Source organism: Danio rerio, chromosome 4, assembly GCF_049306965.1.
Source record: "Danio rerio strain Tuebingen ecotype United States chromosome 4, GRCz12tu, whole genome shotgun sequence".
Taxonomy (NCBI): domain Eukaryota; kingdom Metazoa; phylum Chordata; class Actinopteri; order Cypriniformes; family Danionidae; genus Danio; species Danio rerio.
The window spans coordinates 37,908,593-37,928,620 of NC_133179.1; the positions used below are offsets into that span (position 1 = coordinate 37,908,593).

General features: G+C 43.5%; 2 protein-coding genes across 3 annotated transcripts in view; both read right to left on the minus strand.

Annotated features, from left to right (window-relative positions):
* Window positions 1–20,028, minus strand: part of LOC137491248 (uncharacterized) — a 697,259-nt gene that overhangs the window by 390,679 nt on the left and 286,552 nt on the right. The window lies entirely within an intron of this gene.
* Window positions 321–18,142, minus strand: LOC100329650 (NLR family CARD domain-containing protein 3-like). Of its 2 annotated transcripts, XM_017355660.3 has the most exons (13): window positions 18,062–18,142; window positions 17,329–17,379; window positions 17,048–17,155; window positions 15,730–15,837; window positions 15,536–15,590; window positions 14,437–14,632; window positions 12,576–14,343; window positions 5,493–5,666; window positions 5,224–5,373; window positions 3,458–3,631; window positions 2,447–2,620; window positions 1,573–1,619; window positions 321–1,416 (listed from the first exon to the last, which is right to left on the minus strand). In XM_017355660.3, the coding sequence occupies exons 2-13, from the start codon at window positions 17,370–17,372 to the stop codon at window positions 887–889; spliced, it is 3,528 nt and encodes a 1,175-aa protein (XP_017211149.2). In that variant the 5' UTR covers window positions 17,373–17,379; window positions 18,062–18,142; the 3' UTR covers window positions 321–886. The 2 variants fall into 2 exon arrangements, with proteins under 2 accessions (XP_017211149.2, XP_073803462.1); XM_073947361.1 differs by lacking the exons at window positions 321–1,416; window positions 1,573–1,619; window positions 2,447–2,620; window positions 3,458–3,631 and having other exon boundaries at window positions 5,043–5,373; window positions 17,048–17,128.

The following is a 20,028-nucleotide window of genomic DNA, read 5'->3' on the forward strand; positions in this document are numbered from 1 at the left end:
CACAAACACAGACTTTTTCTCACACACACACACACACACTCTGTTGCGCACACACACACACACACAAATACAGACACTCTCACATGCACACACTCATGCACACATACTCTCTCACACACAAGCATGCATGCACACACACAAATACATTTACATTTACTCATTAAGCAGACGCTTTTATCCAAAGCGACTTACAAATGAGGACAAGGAAGCAATTTACACAACCAAGAGCAACAATGAATAAGTGCTATAGGCAAGTTTCAGGTCTGTAAAGTCTAAGAAGGAAAGTATTAGTATTTTTTTTTTTTTTTTTTTTTTTTTTTGGTACAGTTAGTGTGATATTCAGAGAGGCAATTACAGATCAGGAAGTGAAGTGGAGACTAAATAGTTGAGTTTTTAGTCGTTTCTTGAAAATAGCGAGTGACTCTGCTGTTCTGTTGCAGTTAGGGAGTTCATTCCACCAACTGGGCAGATTGAGCGTGAGTGTTCGTGAAAGTGATTTCTTCCCTCTTTGGGATGGAACCACGAGGCAACGTTCATTCACAGAACGCAAGTTTCTGGAGGGCACATAGATCTGCAGCAGTGAGAGCAGATAAAAAGGAGCAAAGCCAGAAGTCACTTTGTAGGCAAACATATCAGTGTCATATAAGAGCATCAGACTCTCTCACACACACACACGCACGCACACACAGACACACAAACATGCACACACACACATACAGACACTCTCACATGCACACACTCATGCACACATACTCTCTCACACACAAGCATGCATGCAAACACACACAAATACAGACTCTCACACACACACACAGACACACACACACACACACTGCTGCTGCTGACTGCTCCTGCAGAGGATTCTGGGTAAATCTCCCGTCAGTCTTCAGCTCAGTTTCACTGATGATCCAGGATAATAAAACCCAAACCCAGCACAGAGCGGCTCAGTGAATGTGGTCTGGACTGAGTGGATGAGGCTCATTGTGTCTCTATAGATGTTGTAGAAGATCAGAGTTCCTGCACTGTGATCCACAAACACTCCTATTCTCCTGCTGAGCCGCTTCACTGGGAGAACAGTGTGTGTGTTATTGTGTCTGAATGAGAAACTGGAGGAAGAGCAGATCAAACTCCAGGACTGAGCATTACATCCAAACATACACTCAACACCATCTCCCTTGCTCCTGATGCTCTTATATGACACTGATATAGACACAACATCATCTCCACTCCAGTCAATCTCCCAGTAACAGCGTCCACACACACTCTCTCTGCACAACACCTGAGGATAATAATCAAATCTGTCTGGATGATCAGGATACGGCTGATCCTCGCTCACACGCTTCACCTCTCTGTTCTCCTCAGACTGAATGAGTTGAGTGTGTGCTGTGTTTGGATCCAGAGTGAGGAAACAGACATCTGAACACAAGAACACACACATTTACAACCACAGCTGTGTGAGTGTGTGTGTGTGTGTGTGTGAGAGAGAGAGAGAGAGAGTGTGTGTGTGTGTATGTGATTGAGAGAGGGAGTGTGCGTGCGTGTGTGTGAGTGTGTGTGTGTGTGTAGTCCTACATTTGCGTGGTCCTGCTGTAATCCTTGTGTGTCCTCCATGATCCAGACTGTAAACACACACAGATGGAGAGAATGAGCTGTTTAGTTTCCCCCTCAGCTAATAAGCTAAAGCTAGCACTGAGCTGCTCAGCTACACGCTCCAAACTCTTGAGCTAAAACACACAACACTTGTTGGTTGAGCCGGGATGCACAATGAATGTAACACAGTGCGTTCTTTTCCTCTGCTGTTGGTGAAGCGAGCGCAGATACTGCTCATGTTGATGGAGACACCCTGCTGCAACATTCATTTATTACAGTGATCACACTTAGCTTTGCCATCGTTCTTCAGCACATGCAGCCTTTGAGCACATGTTGCAGTCCATCTCTAAACTATGTTCAGATTATTAAAGCTGCTCGCCAGCGCCCAAGTTCCTGACAGATTAGCAAGTGAAAAATACACATGTGTGCTCAGAGAAGAGGAATCCAGATGTTGATTTTAGAACAAGAGTCTGAACATTAATCCTAGTGTCTGATTCCAGAATCTGAATCCATCTTCAATCCCCAACCCTATTCCTGACCTGATATTGTAGGATTCTTCAGCAGAAATGGAGGAAGAAGTTTCTCTGCTCAGCTCAAATGCTGAAACTGTACAGTGTGTCCCGCTTAATGTCACTGTAACTGAGCCAATACACTCCAACATTTACAGAGGAGATTCATTTCACACTCAATGATTTGCTCTTCATAGACATGACTGGAATACTCTACAAGCTGTATCTTCTGTCTGTCCTCACCCCATAACCCTTACAGAAAACTGAAGCTGATCAGAAAAGAGCTTTCTAGTGTCTTTTTAAAGCCATTCAGTGTAAAAGCACAAGGCCAGTGATGCTCCACATACTTGAGTTTGTCCAGTGTGTAGTTTGGATCCTCCAGTTGTTCAGAGAGCAGCTTGACTCCTGAATCTCCTGGATGATTGTAGCTCAGATCCAGCTCTCTCAGGTGTGAGGGGTTTGAAGTCAGAGCTGAAGACAGAAAACCACAGCCTTCCTCTGTCACCATACAGCCAGACAATCTACAAACACAGCAATAGTCCACATCACACAGTTGGACAATCACACATGTCTTTGTGTTGTGAAGATGCTGATTGCCGTTTCTGCTCATGTCAACAGCAGTGATGAACCAAGACACTTCTTCAGTAAAGATAATAAGACTGTCATGAGACTTTTATATGTTTTTAGGAAAACTGCAAACTGTACAAACATCAGAGCAGGTCAAAACCTCACCAGGGCCCAAAACCACTGTTATTTATTTATTTATTGCCAGAACATTTGACAAATTCTTAAATAAACATTCCTGCTGCGCTCAGAGAAATAAAGACTTCTGCTCCATCAAGACCAACACAGAGACACTGAGGAGGAGCTTCTAAACATAGACCAGACGCTCTCTCAATCACAACACACACAGCACACACACATTCAGCACGTCTGTGGACACATCTGCACATTCAGGCACAATTACACACTGCACACACACACATCTCTGTGTGTATTCTAGTTCAGTTCAGTTATGGTGTCAATAAACAAATGCAAATATAAACAACAATATAATATGAACATGTAAAATAGGAGTACAGAATTCACAGACAATTCATGTAAATAATCTTTAAATACAGTCATACAGTTCTGTATATTAGAAGAAGTATTTTACACATTTTTTGTATTTTACTCAGTAATGCTTTTGACTGCATTTGTCTATACACACACACATTTTTATAGATATGAATAAAATAACACCCATACCAATTTGCCCATCTGCCAACACACTGAGTGGGGAAAGGGGCTTCCCATATTTGTTAAACCACTATGTAACTCTCAGTTTGGAGTTGCTGTTGAGTGGAAGAGTATTTTACCTCAGTGTCTCCAGTTTACAGTGTTGACTCTTCAGTCCATCAGAGAGCTTCTTCACTCCTGAATCCTGCAGGTCATTGTTACTCAGGTCCAGCTCTCTCAGCACACAGTTTGAGGATTGTAGAGCTGAAGACAAACTCTCACAGCACTGAACAGTGAGATTACACATGACCAATCTGAGAAGGAAGACAGATTACATTGACAGTGTGAATTTTAGTAACTTATCTGATCTAAAACAAAACAAATTGTAAGAATTGAGATATTACAATAATTCTGATGTCTTTGAAAATTCAAACATGAGCCGAAAACAGAGACAATTGACTCCACAACCCAGCAGGTGGGAATGCGGGAAAAGCCAGCTCCCCCTACATTTACATTTGAATCGGCTGAAACTCGGCTTCAACCACCCCAACTCACACATATGGTCATTTCAATGTTTGAATGCTCTAAATTAACCAAAGTGACTTTATCATGTTTGATATCATTTGAAATGTCTCAGTGCAACTGGTTTAATGATCTCATTCTCTCAGAAATAGACATAATCAAAACAATAAGTATATAACTTCAGACATCTTTTGAACCACTGTGAAGGGTGTGACTTTCCCACAGGCAGCACTAAATGCAAATGCCTTTTGTTATGCACACACCCCTTTCCTTGAGGGAATTCTTGGATTATTTAAGGTAAGGTTTGAGAAATGTTCAGCGCAATTCTGCTTACCCAGATCAGCCCGTAACATGGAGCTAAAGCTCCATGTTATGTATAATTTGAAGTCAAATGCATCTTTTCATCTTGGATTTATCTTTGATAATTTGATGTTTTGTATTGATCGTTTATGAATTGACTGATTGAATTGGCATAATACCTTTACCTGACTAATAAATAGTTATGTTTGAACATATTGTGCTCACTTTGTAATAATTAGTTCTTGTAGATTACGCTGTATCCTTGTTTCCGCACGTCTTGCGTCAGGTCAGTAGATGGACTAGAATCCAGTTGAGATGGAGCATTGGGCACACTAATTGTGTTTTAGGGATCCGACTGACTCTTGATATTGATTCAAGTGTACTTAGGTGGAAAGGGCGTTAACTTCCCTCTAGGACAACAAGTTGTTGCACGACTAACCTAGATTGGGTACCCAACCTTTGTTTGAAGGTAATATTATTCTAAATTAAGTTCATATGGGAAACCATGGGCTTGGTGAAAACCAAAGTTATTATAGAGTCCAGTAGTCGGGTACATTTATATTAATGCCCTAACCTCATTTCTAATTAGAAATGAAATTGTCTTAACTCAAAGTTGTACATCTAAGCGGGACTAACTAAAATATTTTAGAACGAGTGCGCTGGTAGCGGCCATCTAAAGTATTAGTCAATTACCTCTGTTTAATATTCAAGACTGACCAGAGTGTGACCGTGAGGGACGCCTTCGGCCGGGGCGATTTCTCTGAGCGACATGAGCACCCGAATGAACGGATGTGATAGTTACTAGTGAAGACAAAAGGTTCAAACATTTATCTAAATTACATATTGATATAATCTTCTTAATGTTTTATGATTTGTAGTCAGATAAAACTAAAGATAAATAAATTAATATTCTAAACCACCTCATACTAAAATTGGAGTCAGATATGAGTTAAATTTAAGGTAAATCAACATTGTGCACTGGAAAGACCGAACAGGCATTGAACCTTCATCCACCAGTGGACACCGGCATGGGGCCAACTGGGTGGACCCTACAAATCAATCAATGAGTTGCCCTAACTCAGACCTCAGTGTCTCCAGTTTACAGTGTTGACTCTTCAGTCCATCCTGCAGGTCATTGTTACTCAGGTCCAGCTTTCTCAGCACACAGTTTGAGGATTGTAGAGCTGAAGACAAACTCTCACAGCACTGAACAGTGAGATTGCACATGGCCAATCTGAGAAAGAAGAACACAGATTATGTTAACGGTGTGACTTTAAGTAATTTATTTGATGTAATAAAACTGAATAACAAAGAAACAAATAAAAATAATAAATCACGTGTTTTAATTCAGACCTCAGTGTCTCCAGTTTACAGTGTTGACTCTTCAGTCCATCAGAGAGCTTCTTCACTCCTGAATCCTGCAGGTCATTGTTACTCAGGTCCAGCTCTCTCAGCACACAGTTTGAGGATTGTAGAGCTGAAGACAAACTCTCACAGGACTGAACAGTGAGATTACAGCTCTGTAGCCTGTGTAGAGGACAAACAAAATATTTATGTGGTCATCTGGGACCTCATTGATAAACAATGCTTGCTCATGAAAAGGACACCAGATATCACCATAATTGTTGTATGTACTAACAGTAGTGTAGCATGATATACCGATATTATAAAAGCATAGCGATACCCTAGCTCTCAAAACAATACAATTGTAATGTTTTTTAAATACCGGTACTTTTATTTGACAGCTGTTGTTGTGAGTGCTTGTCAATAGGGGGCAGTGTGGGAGCCGTGCGCTGCTTCTACAGCAGGAGTCTCAAGCTCACGATCTGATGCTCACGGGACGATAGTTTGTGGCCCCCACCTTAATTTGAAAGTTTAATGTCAGTGCGGCCCGCGGTTTTGATATGTATGACTCTTTACTGTTTTGTTTTTGGAGTTGAACAAGCCCACCAATCACGTTGGGGTATATGGCTCTCTGGGGCGGGACATCAGCTGAACATGATGCAGGAAGAGAAACATTTTCCAATGAGTGAAAGTTACAGCAGCGTTGCCATGGAGTGTTATCCTCTGTGATTGCTGGCTGCCTTGTTTTTGTTGGGCACATGCGGACATTCATCCAAGCTCTCTTCATACACAACACTTTAAAAAGAGTTGTGTAAGTTGCTGCCCAGCGGGACATTATAAATATATAAATGTATATAAATCAGAGCTTAATTTGAGCAGGATCTTGCAGGATCCTGTTCTGGGAAATGTCAGATATTTGTATTAGAGCTGCAACAACGAATCAATTAAATCGATAAAAATCAATTACTCAAAGAGTTAGCAGTGAATTTCATAATTGAATTTCATAATCAATTCATTGTGTTGCACGACACGGGGATGTTTGATTATTAAAAAACATGTGGAGTGAACACGGTCTCTCTCGCTCACTGATACAGAGTTCATCATATCATCACAATTATGCAGTGTTTTAACTGCCTAATGCTTATTTTATGTTTTAGATAAACATTTACATGTAAATACACACAAGCACTAGTAAAACAAGACATTTAGAGTTTGTGAAACACACAAGAAAGTCTATGAAAGTCTAATAATCCATTCAAATATCATTTGCTGATGCGTTTTATTCATATCAGATACACAGGGTAAAAGTAACTATAAAGTTGAATCTATTCTTCTCTAAGTTCACCAGACACTCACTTGCATGCATTTGTGGAGTAACTGGTGTATTAACGTGCTGAATCCTGCGTGTTCTGCTGTTATGAATGAATCAAACGCGACGCTCTTCTCACATTATAGATCACGATCACTTACACGTAATTGTGAATTGGGATAACAGGTAGTTAATGACAGGATGAGCAAGCGTGTGAATAGGTTGAATTAAAACAGAGAAACCAAACTAAGTAAAAGGGCTACATCTGTCATACAGCGCTATTGTGGCTGTGCCTTGGAAACATTAAGGGTGAGCCTTCTAAAATAATGATCGCCTAGCAAAACTGACTCCGGGATCCAGAATACTTTAAACCCACCAGCAAAAGGGTTAATAACAGCAGTAGAGCAGCTGGGGTAGAGTTACTCTGCATTGCAAGACTAAAGAAACGTTTTTATTCACTGGATCATTCATTTTTCATCTGTTGTCATGTAGAGCTGAGCTGTAAATAAAGTTCCCCTTCGGTTGGGGAACTTCAGTGCTATTAAGTGGATTTGATTTTTGTGAAAATCAACGAAATGGGAGGATTCGGTTCAGAAGCCGCTTGTCTGAAGAGTATTGAACGGGCCAATGAATGCAATGAATTGGCAGCGTAAGCTTGCACAGGTGTGCCTCATTGCCAATTATCCCAGCATATAAGCACACCTGGAGCGAGCAAACGCTATCCTTTTCGCTTCAGAGACTTTCTGATCGAGTCGATGAGGGTTCCTCCTGCTGTGACCAGCAATTCTGAGCGAACGAGAGCATTCTACTGGTCCAGAGTGTGTACACGCAGCGGCACACGGTCGAGCTGGGTTTCTCCCTTGCCTGGCGTTCTTTGGGTCCAGTTCTCCAGAGCGGTGCGTATAAAGTTGCAAACTTCACAGAAAGAGCAACACAGTCGTGCAGCACGTCCTTTTCAGGACGGTGCTCCGACTGTGTGTTTCTGGATGCGGTGGTTTCCTGTCCTCGGATGATGGGCACGGGCACTGCGTTACATGCCTGGGGGGTCCAGCATGTTAATGCGCTGCTCGCGGGCAGTTCATGTCGTCATTGCGATGCCATGACTGTTGCGCAGTAAAGATCGCGGCTAGCCTTTGCAAAAGGGCGAACCACCCCAGTTGTCCCCTGCTCTGCAGCAGGCACTCGGGCAGATCTGAGGGTTTCAGCGAGAGATAATCCGTCGCCAACGGGCCCGCGGACCTCCCGCTCCTCTAAGCGCTCCATCCAAGCTTCGGGCGGGGGAATCGATCCGTCTAACAGATGGTAGCCCTTACGCCCGATGATACCGGAGACCAGACGTCCACCGCGGCATCAGAGGGTGGGCTTTCATTGTCCGATGATGATCCAGACCCACTCGCCCCCTTCGGGCTGGTGAGCGCTATCACTACGGATCCTGAAACGGACATGTTAGCCGTGCTTTCCCGGGCTGCTTCGGCCGTGGGTTGGAGATGGTTTATCCCCCAGCTCCGCGGCCGGACCGACTAGAGGGGCGTTCCCTTCTTCCCGGAGGTGCACAGTAGGCTCACGCGGTCTTGAAAAGCACTTTTTTCTGCTCGTGCTGCGTGTCCCTCCACCCTCACCACTCTTGACGGTGGAACAGCCAGGGGGTATGTGGCAATTCCTCAGGTTGAGTGCGCGATGGCGGTCAATCCGCGCGGCGCCTCTTCTTGGCGGGGTCTGCCTCGTCTCCCATCCAAAGCCTGTAAGTTATCTGCCTCCCTCGGAGCTAGAGCTTACATAGCTGCGGGCCAGGCTGCTTCCGCCTTGCATGCGATAGCCACCTACCAGTGCTACCAAGCGCAGGCGCTGGCTGAGCTGCACAAGGGTGGGTCCAACCCAGGCTTACGAGCTTCGCACCGCCGCCGACTTAGCTCTTCGGACTACTGAGTCCGCTGCGTGTGCGTTGGGGAGGACGATGTCCACATTAGTGATCCAGGAGCGCCACCCCTGGCTGATATGGGCGAAGTCGACAAAGTCCGCTTTCTTGACTTTCCCCATAATTCCAAGCCATGTTCAGCGACACCGTCTGTGAATTCACCCAGGAATTTAAGGCGGTGAGAGAGCAGTTGATGGGTGATGTCTTATCGCCGGTCCGTAGCCCGCTCCGCCCACCGTGCCATTCATACCTGCTCCTCGCCGAAGGCGCCCGCCTACGAGAGCTGCTCCGCCCCCGCACACGCCTCTGGCGAAGCGAGCGCGTCGGGCACCTCGGCAGCAGGCAGCCCCCTTGCCCAGAACGCCCCCCTGCCCAGAACGCTGATTCAGTTCGCGAAACGGCCCCCCAAGTCACGGGTGTGTATTCACCAGGGTCAGCCCCCTGTCCGCCCCTGTCTTGCGAGAGGAGATTGCTGTCCTCCTGGCGAAGGATGCAATCGAGCCGCTCCCTCCAGCCGAGATGGAGAGCGGGTTTTACAGCCCACACTTCATCGTGCCCAAAAAGAGCGGTGGGTCACGGCCAATCCTAGATCTGTGCGTTTTGAACCGCTGTCTGCACAAGCTGCCGTTCAGAATGCTCACGCAGAAGCGCATCCTGCGGTGCGTTCGTCCTCTGGGTTGGTCTGCAGCATTTGACCTGATGGACGCGTATTTCCATGTCTCCACTCTTTCTCGCCACCATCAGTTTCTGCGGTTTGCGTTTGAAGGTCGAGCTTGGCAATACAAAGCCCTCCCCTTCGGGCTCTCTCTGTCTCCGCGGGTCCTCACCAAGCCCGCGGAGGGTGCCTTAGCGCCCCTTCGGCTCGCGGGCATCTGCATACTCAATTTTTTTGACGACTGGCTGATTTTTGCCCTCTCTTGGAGCAATTGATTATGCACAGAGACAAAGTGCTCCGGCACTTCCACCTGTTGGGGTTTCAGGTCAACCGAGAAAAGAGCAAACTCGCCCCTGTGCAGAGGATCTCTTCTCTCGGGCTGGAGCTGGACTCGGTCACCATGGCAGCGCGCCTCTCCGGAGAGCGCGCTCAGCTAATGCTGTACTGTCTGAGAGAGTTCGACAGTAAAATAGTGGTCCCACTGAAACTATTTCAGAGGCTCCTGGGGCATATGGCATCCGCAGCCGCTTCATGCCGCTCGGATTACTCTATATGAGACCACTTCAGCACTGGCTTCACGATCGAGTCCCCAGACGCGCATGGCACGCACGAGCACACCGAATCTCTGTTACTGCGCTGTGTCGCCGTGCCCTCAGCCCTTGGAGCAACCCCTCGTTCCTACAGGCCTGGGTGTCTCTAGGACAGGCGTCCAGTCTTGTTGTCGTTTCAGCAGACGCTTCCAACACGAGCTGGGGGGCTGTGCATTGCGGGCATGCAGCTGCGGACCTGTGGAAAGGTACCCAGTTGCATTGGCATATCACCTGGAGCTGTTGGCAGTGTTCCTCGCTCTCCACCGTTTTTTTCCGGTGCTGGAGTGGCAACACGTGCTGGTCAGGACGGACAGTACGGCGGCGGCGGCGTATATCAGCCGTATGGGGGGTATGCGCTCTCGCCGCATGTCTCAGCTCGCCCGCCGTCTGCTCCTCTGGAGTCATCCGCGGCTGAAATCGCTGCGCACCATTCATATTCAGGCAAGCTCAACCGTGCAGCCTTATGTCCTAGAGAATGGAGACTCCACCCCGAGTCTGTTCAGCTAATATGGGCGCGATTCGGGGAAGCCCAGATCGATGTGTTGCTTCCCCCGAGATCGCTCATTGCCAGTTGTTCTTTCCCTGACCGAGTGCTCTCGGCACGGATGCACTGGCTTACAGCTGGCCTCGGGGCTAATACCGTCACTCGGGCTAGAGCCCCCTCTCGAGCGTGCCTATGCCCTGAAGTGGAGTCTATTCACTGAATGGTGTGTCTCTCGCAGAGAAGACCCCCGTAATTTGCCAGATCAGTGTTGTGCTTTCTTTACACCAAGAGAAGCTGGAGAGCAGGCTGTCGCCCTCCACACTCGAGGTTTGGCTGCCATCTCCGCTCTCATGACTGTAGCTGGCAGCACCGTGGGAACGCATAACCTCATAATCCGGTTCCTCAGGGGCGCTAAGCGAATTAATCCACCCCGCCCCCTCTCATGCCCTTTTAGGATCTCGCCCTCGCTACACAAGCCGCATCAGATCCCTTCGATCCTCGACTCAGTATCTTTCTGTCCCTGAAGACAGCTCTACTGGTCGCGTTGACATCGATTAGAGGGTAGGGGACCCGGAGGCATTTTTCGGTCAGTGACTCGTGCCTGTAATTGGGCTGGCTTTCTCTCACGTCCTGAGACCCCACCCGTGATATGTGCCTAAGGTTCCTACCACTCCGTTTTAATACGAGGTAGTGAGCTTGCAAGCGCTGCCCTCGGAGGAGGCAGACCCAGCCCTTCTTTATTGTCCAGTTCACGTTTGCGTATTATCGCACTCAGAGTTTAGATCATCTGAGCAGCTCTTCGTCTGTTATGGCGGTCGGCAGCAGGGAAGTGCCGTACCGAAATAAGTTCCCACTAGATTGTGGATGCCTTTCTTTCGCTATCAGAGCCGAGGTGAGCCGCGTCCCCCAAGAGTGCGTGCGCACTACACTCGGAGCTTCGCATCCTCTCGAGCGCGCGCACGCAGCGCCTCTCTAACAGACATCTGTAGAGCTGCGGACTGGGTGACACCCAACACATTTGCAAGGTTTTACAATCTGCGAGCGGAGCCGGTTTCCTCAAGGGTATTAGGTAACCCTTGGTGATTGAGGAAACAATTCGGTAGGGTGTTGAACACGCTTGCTGCGCCATTCTCCCTAACACGGAGGTACGTGCGTCTCTTTTTTTCTGTCAGTAAAGTTCCCAGTCAGGTGAGCCCTGCAGATTCCTCCGTGGCCCCCAGCACTGACTCAGCGGAGGAGTCACTTGCTGGCCCACTACGTTGTAGGTCTGCCCGCTGGTCAGCCCGCGTTTTGGGTATAGGTGCCTCCCTATCGGGATTGCACGCTTCCCAACGTACTGTCGTATTTTCTTAGAATTATGTAGATGCTCACAACTTCCCAAAAAATATATCTAAATCCGTAAGACTTCTGTTGAAGTAGGATAAATTAGGGCCAGGGACACGTTGGAGGACCGAGCCTCCCATGATGTGGGTGCGTCACGCTTGCTTGACAATCCCCTCATCGGGGGCGTTGGTAAGGTGCAGTCATTATGGCGCTTTCCATAGTTCTCCCATTTTGTGGATTTTCACAAAGATCAAATCCACTTAATAGCACTGAAGTTCCCTAACCGAAGGGGAACGTTCGAGGTTACAGAAGTAACCCTTCGTTCCCCGAGGAGGGGAACGGAAGTGCTATACTCCGTCGCCATAATGACTGTCCCTTAGCTGTTTGAAAGTCTCTTCAGTTTAAAAGGATGGTGTTTGCTCGCTCCAGGTGTGCTTATATGCTGGGATAATTGGCAATGAGGCACACCTGTGCAAGCTTACGCTGCCGATTCATTGCATTCATTGGCCCGTTCAATACTCTTCAGACAAGCGGCTTCTGAACCAAATCCTTCCATTTCGTGGATTTTCACAAAGATCAAATCCACTTAATAGCACTTCCGTTCCCCTCCTCGGGGAACGAAGGGTTACTTCTGTAACCTCGAACGCTTTTCATCTCGTCTCCAGTCCAAAATATCTAAACAATCTTAAATCAAGACAAGACGAGAGAAACAGCATGAGGAAATGAAGTGATGCTTCAAACTTCTGCTTGAGATTATAGTATTATTTAATATCAGCAAATGTCTAATACTTAGATGAAAGAAGGACTTTGACTTACAGAGCTCTTTTGGAGGTTTTGATGACTGCTGATAGTCTGATGAGACACTCGTCTGATCTCTGGAATTTCTGAAGCTCAAACTCCTCCAGCTCTTCCTTTGAGGTCAACAACACAAAGACCAGAGCAGACCACTGGGCAGGTGAAAGGTGAGCAGATGACAGACTTCCACTACTGAGGTGAGACTGAATCTCTTTCAGCAGAGTTTGGTCGTTCAGTTCATTCAGACAGTACAACAGATTGATGGATCTCTCTGGAGACAGATTTCCTTCAAGTTTCTGTTTGATGTAGGCAATTATTTCCTCTTTGCTCTGGTCTCTGTCATCCTGCTGTGTCAACAGGCCTCGTAAGAGTTGTCGATTGGACTGGAGTGACAGACCGAGAAGGAAACGAAGGAAGAGGTCCAGATGTCCATTCTCACTTTCCAGAGCCTTGTCCACTGCAGTCTTCAGGAAATCGGTCATGGACTCATCTCTGCTTTTTTCTGCTTGTGTCTTGTCATTGTCTAGAATCAGATGTTGATAAAGGGCTGCAATGAACTCCTGAATGCTCAAGTGAAGAAAGCAGTACATGGTACCAAGAATGATTCCCGTCTCCTCCTTAAAGATCTGGGTACACATGCCTGAGTACACCGATGCCTTATAGACGTCAATGCCACAGTCTTTCAGATCGCTCTCATAGAAGATCACATTGTTTCTTTCCAGCTGCTGGAAGGCCAGTTTCCCCAGTGAAAGGATGAGGTTTGGATCCCAGGAGACATCTGCTGTGTTTTCTCCATCATACTTTCTTCTGCTCTGCTGGATCTGAAAGCGGAGAAAGTGTGTGTACATCTGTGTCAGAGTCTTGGGAGATTCCTGCAGTGTTTCAGCATGAGCCCTGTGTTTCAGTTTCAGTATGTTCTGGAGAACAGTGGCTGAAATCCAGCAGAAGACTGGGATGTGGCACATAATAAAGAGACTCTTTGACTGTTTAATGTGATCAATGATTTCTCTGGCCTGATTCTGATCTGTGAGTCTCTTTCTGAAGTACTCCTCCTTTTGGGCATCATTGAATCCTCGTATCTCTGTCAGCCGGTCGATACAGTCAGCAGGAATCTTACTGGCAGCTGCTGGTCTGCTGGTGATCCAGATGAGAGCAGAAGGAAGCAGATTTCCCTTGATGAGGTTCGTCAGGAGAACATCCAGAGAGACTGCTGAAGATACATCACGACACGTCTCATTACCAGCAAAGTTCAGAGGAAGACGACATTCATCCAATCCATCAAGGATGAACAGGACTTTGAATCGTGTGCTTCTTGTAAGGTTCAGTCCTTTAGTCTCTGGGAAAAACTGAGTTATGAGGTCTTTTAAACTTTGTCTTTCTTTCTCCTTTAAGTTCATCTCTCTGAATGGAAGAGGAAATATGAAGCTGATGTCTTGATTTTCTTTCCCTTCAGCCCAATCCAGAACAAACTTTTGCACAGAGACTGATTTCCCGATGCCAGCAACTCCTTTTGTCAGGACAGTTCTGATCTGCTGGTCTTGTTCAGCTGCTTCAAACAAATGTTTGCATTCAACCTGTATCTCTAGTGACTGATGACGTCTGGAAGCAGCTTCAATCTGTCTGATCTCATGTTCAGTGTTGACCTGTTCACTCGCACCCTGAGTGATATAGAGATCTGTGTAGATGTTATTCAGAAGTGTGGAGTCTCCTTGCTGAGCAATTCCTTCAAACACACTTTGATATTTCTTCTTCAGGCTACATTTAAGCTGATTAATGAAGAACAGCTCATCTAAACACAGGAGCAAAGAAACAGAGTTTTAGTCTGGACTTTTCCAGCTATATTTGTAAATGTCAGTCTGACAGATACCCATGAGTCTCTTACCCTGGAGAGTATCAGCAGCTTGATCTTGCTTCATCTCTCTCAGGAAGAAGAGTGTGAGATCAAGAGCTGCTTCTGTGATTCTGCTTCTGTTCTCATTAAACTCCTTTATAAACTCTTGTCTGTTTTTGTGTTGTAAGATTTTCCTAAAGTTTTCCAGTTGATTCTTCAGAAATCTGATCATTTTGCTCTCAAGATTCTATGAGTGAAGAAAAGAGAAGATCAATATTTAAATAAAACATTCATTACATACAGTTGTTCGTCCACAAACTACTCAATAAAGAAAAAAAGACATTATAATATGAGTTGAAGTTAAACACTTGATTCTGATTGGCTGATAAACTTTACAAGGTGTTGTTATTTTCAGATAAACACACAGCTAAAGCAGATTTGGCAGGTTTTGAGCACATGACAGTTTCATATCTCTACACTGAATGATTCCAGTAACTTCACAGTCTAAAATCCCATCAAAACATACAGAAAGCTTTGGATTTGTAAGAAACTAGTTTCACACACAGGAGAAGTTTGAGGACAAAAACCAGACAAATATCTGGAATACAACATGGTGGCTTTAGCTGTGGGAACATCAGCATCCCAGCAAACAAATTACAATTATTACATTTATATTTTAAAGAAGTCTAATAGATGTTTAACAACAGCCCAAAACTAGACTAGTCATCAGATATGCAGCAGTGGGAAGTCTGTCTGATCTGTGTATTTGATGACTAGTCTAGTTTTGGACTATAGTTAGATGTTTAGTAGATTTTTAGGTTTATCAGCTTAAATTTAGCCTTTTTTTGGTCTGCTTATGGTTGTTTAGACATCTATTAAAACTTGCAGAATTATCCACTCTGGTCTGTTGAATTATTAGAAAATAATGAACACTAAATGTGTAACGTGTGTGAACTATTTTCGAGTAATTCAATGAACTGCAGTCAATTATTCCACACTTGACAAATACTTTTTAATTCTTAACATCTTTAATTACATGAAAAATAACAGTTACAAATGAAATGTGTTGCTGAAGCAAGATCTTTTCCAGAAAACATTTTGTGTGTTATATTTACAATTTAAAATATGAATCAAAAGGAGTTTTTCCTACCTGGAAGATCCACTGGAGATTGTCTGAAGAAGAAACTAAATCTGCCACTAGGTGTCTGTAAATGAGTCAAAGTCATTGAGTCATTTGATTCATTCACACTACTGATTCATTCAGAAGTGATTCCTGGATTGTTGGTTCACAATAATATGCCTGAAACAATCTATGTGAGATCAATAATGTAAAACACAATATACCTTCTGGCAGATGATGGTGTTTTCTCTCTGAGGTCTGGTGGTGGATGACCCATTGACCGGTCACTCTTCAGAGACACTGAGCTGGACACACATGATCCTGATCTCACACTGAACACACAAACACACCAGAGGAATAAACTGCAGGAGATACTTCAGTCTCCTTTAAAGGTGTATTAAGACTGACAGTAAACAAAATCACTGGAAAAAAAACCAAAAAAACATTTCACCAAACGAACACAAAATAACTCTTAGTTCAAGGTCAGGCTGATCAGGTCTGTTAAACGGATTAGACTTACAGTGCGTACAGAAAGTATCCAGACCCACTCTTTGTTCTATTGCGGCCATTTGCTAAAATCATTTAAGTTCATTGTTTCCTCATTAATGTCCACACAGCAGCCCATACTGACAGAACAACACTGAACTGTTGACATTTTTGTAGATTTATTAATAAAGAAAAGCTTAAATATCTCATGGTTCAGACCCTTTGCTGTGAAGTCAGGTGTCGTCCATTTCTTCTGATCCTCCTTGAGATGGTTCTTCACCATCAGTTGAGTCCAGCTGTGTCTGATTACACTGATTGGACTTGATTAAAGCCACACACCTGTCTATATATGAGCTTACAGCTCACAATGCATCTCAGAGCCAATGAAAATCATGAGGTCAGAGGAACTGCCTGAACAGCTCAGAGACTGAATTGTGGCAAGACACAGATCTGGCCAAGGTAACAGAAACATTTCTGCTGCAATAAAGGTTCCTCAGAGCACAGTGGCCCCATAATGCTTTAATAGAAGACGTTTGCGACTACCAAACATTTTCTAGAACTGGCTAAACTGAGCAGTCAATAGATCTGTCAAATGCTCTGATCCACTGATTTACAACAAAATAAATGTAAAGGTATTAAAGCTTCATGAAGCAGCGCTCCAAAATCAGCCGTCAGCTCAGTTTACTGGAGTACTCTTGTGGATTAGCGGTGTGATACTTGTTCATGTACAGTCAGAGCGTGTTTCGCTGGTTTGTGTTTTAATCTTCTGTGTTTATTGTTAGCTGTCTGGACATTGGATTACACTTTGTGGATTACCCTTGATTATGAGTGATTGCTTGTTTTGTCCCCTTGCCTGTCTAAAAGATACCCTGAATAAGAAACTAAAGCCATCACTAGGTGTCTGGAAATGTCTAAATTCACCAAAAAGTCATTGAGTCACTTGATTAATCCAAACAACTGATTTATTTGTTAATGACTCTATTTCCTGGATTGTTGGTTCACAATAACATGTTCAATACAGTTCAAGCGTGACCAATAATGTAAAACACTAAATACCTTTTGACTGATGATGGCGTTTTCTCTCTGAGGTCTGGAGGATGACCATCTTTAGACTGGTCACTCTTCAGAGACACAGAGCTGGACACACGTGATCCGGATCTCACACTGAACACACAAACACACCAGAGGAATAAACTGCAGGACAAACTTCAGTCTCCTTTACAGGAGTTTATCAGACAAATATGAGTTTGTTCAGTTTAATTTAGCACAAACTAATAGTTGACTGAAGATCTGTCTGTTGTCATGTTGAAATAATGGAGTAAAAACAGAGTCAATACCTGTGTTTCTCTGAGAGAGAGTCCTTTACTCGCTCCTCTGCCATACTGCAGCTAAAACACCAATGCAGACATTAGCAGAGCTTTCAGGAAACAATCGTACATACATACATACATATATATATATATATATATATATATATATATATATATATATATATATATATATATATATATATATATATATATATATATATATATATATAGTCCTTAACATGAATGCAGTTGGTTTAACCCTGATCTGACATCTCAGCTGTTTCACATTTGATTTAAGGTAAATGCATGTTATATAGAGTTTATCAAGAGAAGTTCAGGTTCAGCCAATTGTTGATTTAGTGAGTAATAAAATGTCTCTCTACTAAAGAGGCTATTCGGTTAATGAGTTACTCTGACAGTCAAAGGTTAAATGCAGTGTTGTTTAAGGATCGTCAGCTTGTTGTTTTTCAGCAGCTTTTCTTCCTGTTCAACTGAAGGTTGTGACTCTGAATGTTTAGAGTTATATTGAATGCTGAATTATTGGACACTATTGAGTCAGTCTGATATAGAAGAGCACAAACACTTTAAAGGGATTAAAAATAAAGCTTTTAGACACAGTGTTTAAATGAGCGTGTTTGACTCAGTGTTTTCTGTGTTTGAGGATTTGATCTTCAGGATCAGACATTTAAATCACACTCACACATATAAAACCCCTTCATCATCTCCACAAATCAGCGTAATGTAGAAGTGTTAAACTCACATGCAGAAGTACAGACGCTCTTGTGCAGCAGGAACACAATCTGAGCTCTTTCACTCTTTCACTTCACTAAAACACACCTGTGTGATCTACAGGTATATCCTGAAATATTACTGGCTCCACAGAGTGACACTGACATGAATATTCATGAGATTCTCCTGACTGTGGGCCTGTCCTGAAGACGAGTGTGTTGAAGCAAGATTTAGAGAAGGTATTTAAGATGAAATCTGAGAGGTCTCTGATGAATATTTACAGCAATGTTGAACCAATAAAATAAGATTAGAGATTTATATATATAAATGAGTACACCTCATACAGATCTCTCTGTAATATTATTATTATTTTCTATAGGATGCTGATCAATAATATTCAATAAGTGTGTTTATACAATAGATTAGTCAGTACCAAAGGCAAAACTGAACTAACTGAACAAAATAACTGAAGATCACAGTGAAGAGAAACAGCACACACAAATGAATAATGTTTAACCAGAGGACAAACCAAGAAAACCATTAAACAGTATTACATTCAGTTCAAATGTTGTAGTTTGTCTTTTATTTATTGTTTGCAACACATAATTTGAATGTACATGTATTATCTCTCTATTTCTGAAGGTGTTTTCAACTCTTATTTTAATCAATATATCTGTTTGTCTACACTCGCTATTAGAAATCCATTATATATATATATATATATAAAAGCTTTTCTAAATTCTCCTAAGACAAGAACAGGACAGCTTTAATGAAAGGTTTTGATTATATAATGATCACTCGTTTACAATACAGATGTTTAATACTATTTTTTGTCATTATTTCTCAAAATGCAGAATGAAAAATCAATAAAAATATTGAAATAAAATAAAAAAAGTCATAATATACTCACCCTTCTTGAGTTCCAAACCGGTTTGACTGTCTTTCTTCTGCTAAACACAAAAGACGTTACTTAGAAGAAAGCTCGACACCTTTTACCATTGAATTCTACATTATTTTTTTCTCCTACTATGAGAAATCAATAGAGATTTCCAAATTTGCCTTCAGACAAGAACGAATGTTTATCTGTGGCTTCAGGACAACTATGAGGAAAGGTTTTAATATTGTCATGGTCAAAATGGCATATTGAGAATACAGCAGAAAGAATCTGAGGGGTGTTAATGGTATAGATACTATGATATTATATAATAATATAGGATACTCTTGTTTTTCCTCAGACTTGACTACTGTCAGATTATATATGCTAATGCCATTTTAGGAAGCTCCAGCTATTACAACATAATGTAGTGAGAATAACCCTTCAGTGTCCATATGGTGAATTATTAATAGTTTGCACTCTGAGCTCAACACTAGATCCACCAGGTGTTACTTACAATAGAGGAAAACATGAGACAGTGTTAGAGGTGTCTTATCTGGGCTAAAGACAAAAAGGACCAATAGGCCAAAGTCCTCATCAAATGAAAGTAGAATTTGGCATTTCTTTGGAAATCAAGGTCTGGAAGGAGAAAGTAGTAGCTCAGAATTAAATTTTCGTATGGTCCAGTGTTATGTTTCCACAGTCAGTGATGGTTTGGGGAGCATCCATACCCCTCACATTGGCGTCAGCAGCTCCACTGAGTGCATTTTGTCTTAGACTGTGTGTGTCAGTTGCATATGCTAGTCTGCAGTCAGATACTATTGACTTCATGGCTCCCTCTGCTGACAGATTCATGGAGATGCTGATTTGAATATCCAGTAGGACTTGACATCTGCCCACACTACCAAATGTGCTAACGCCTGCTTTAAGAACCATGATATCCCATCTAAATCATAAAATACTTCCTCATTTGCTAAGTATTTGTCTCTCCTACGTAGGGTGAACAAACCCTTAATACATTTATACAAACAAAACTGCTTTAAAACATTCTGTCCCTCGAGCATCCGCCTGTTGTTTGTAGCTTTAGCCTGCTAGCGCCGCTGGTCAGCTAAAGCTACCTATCT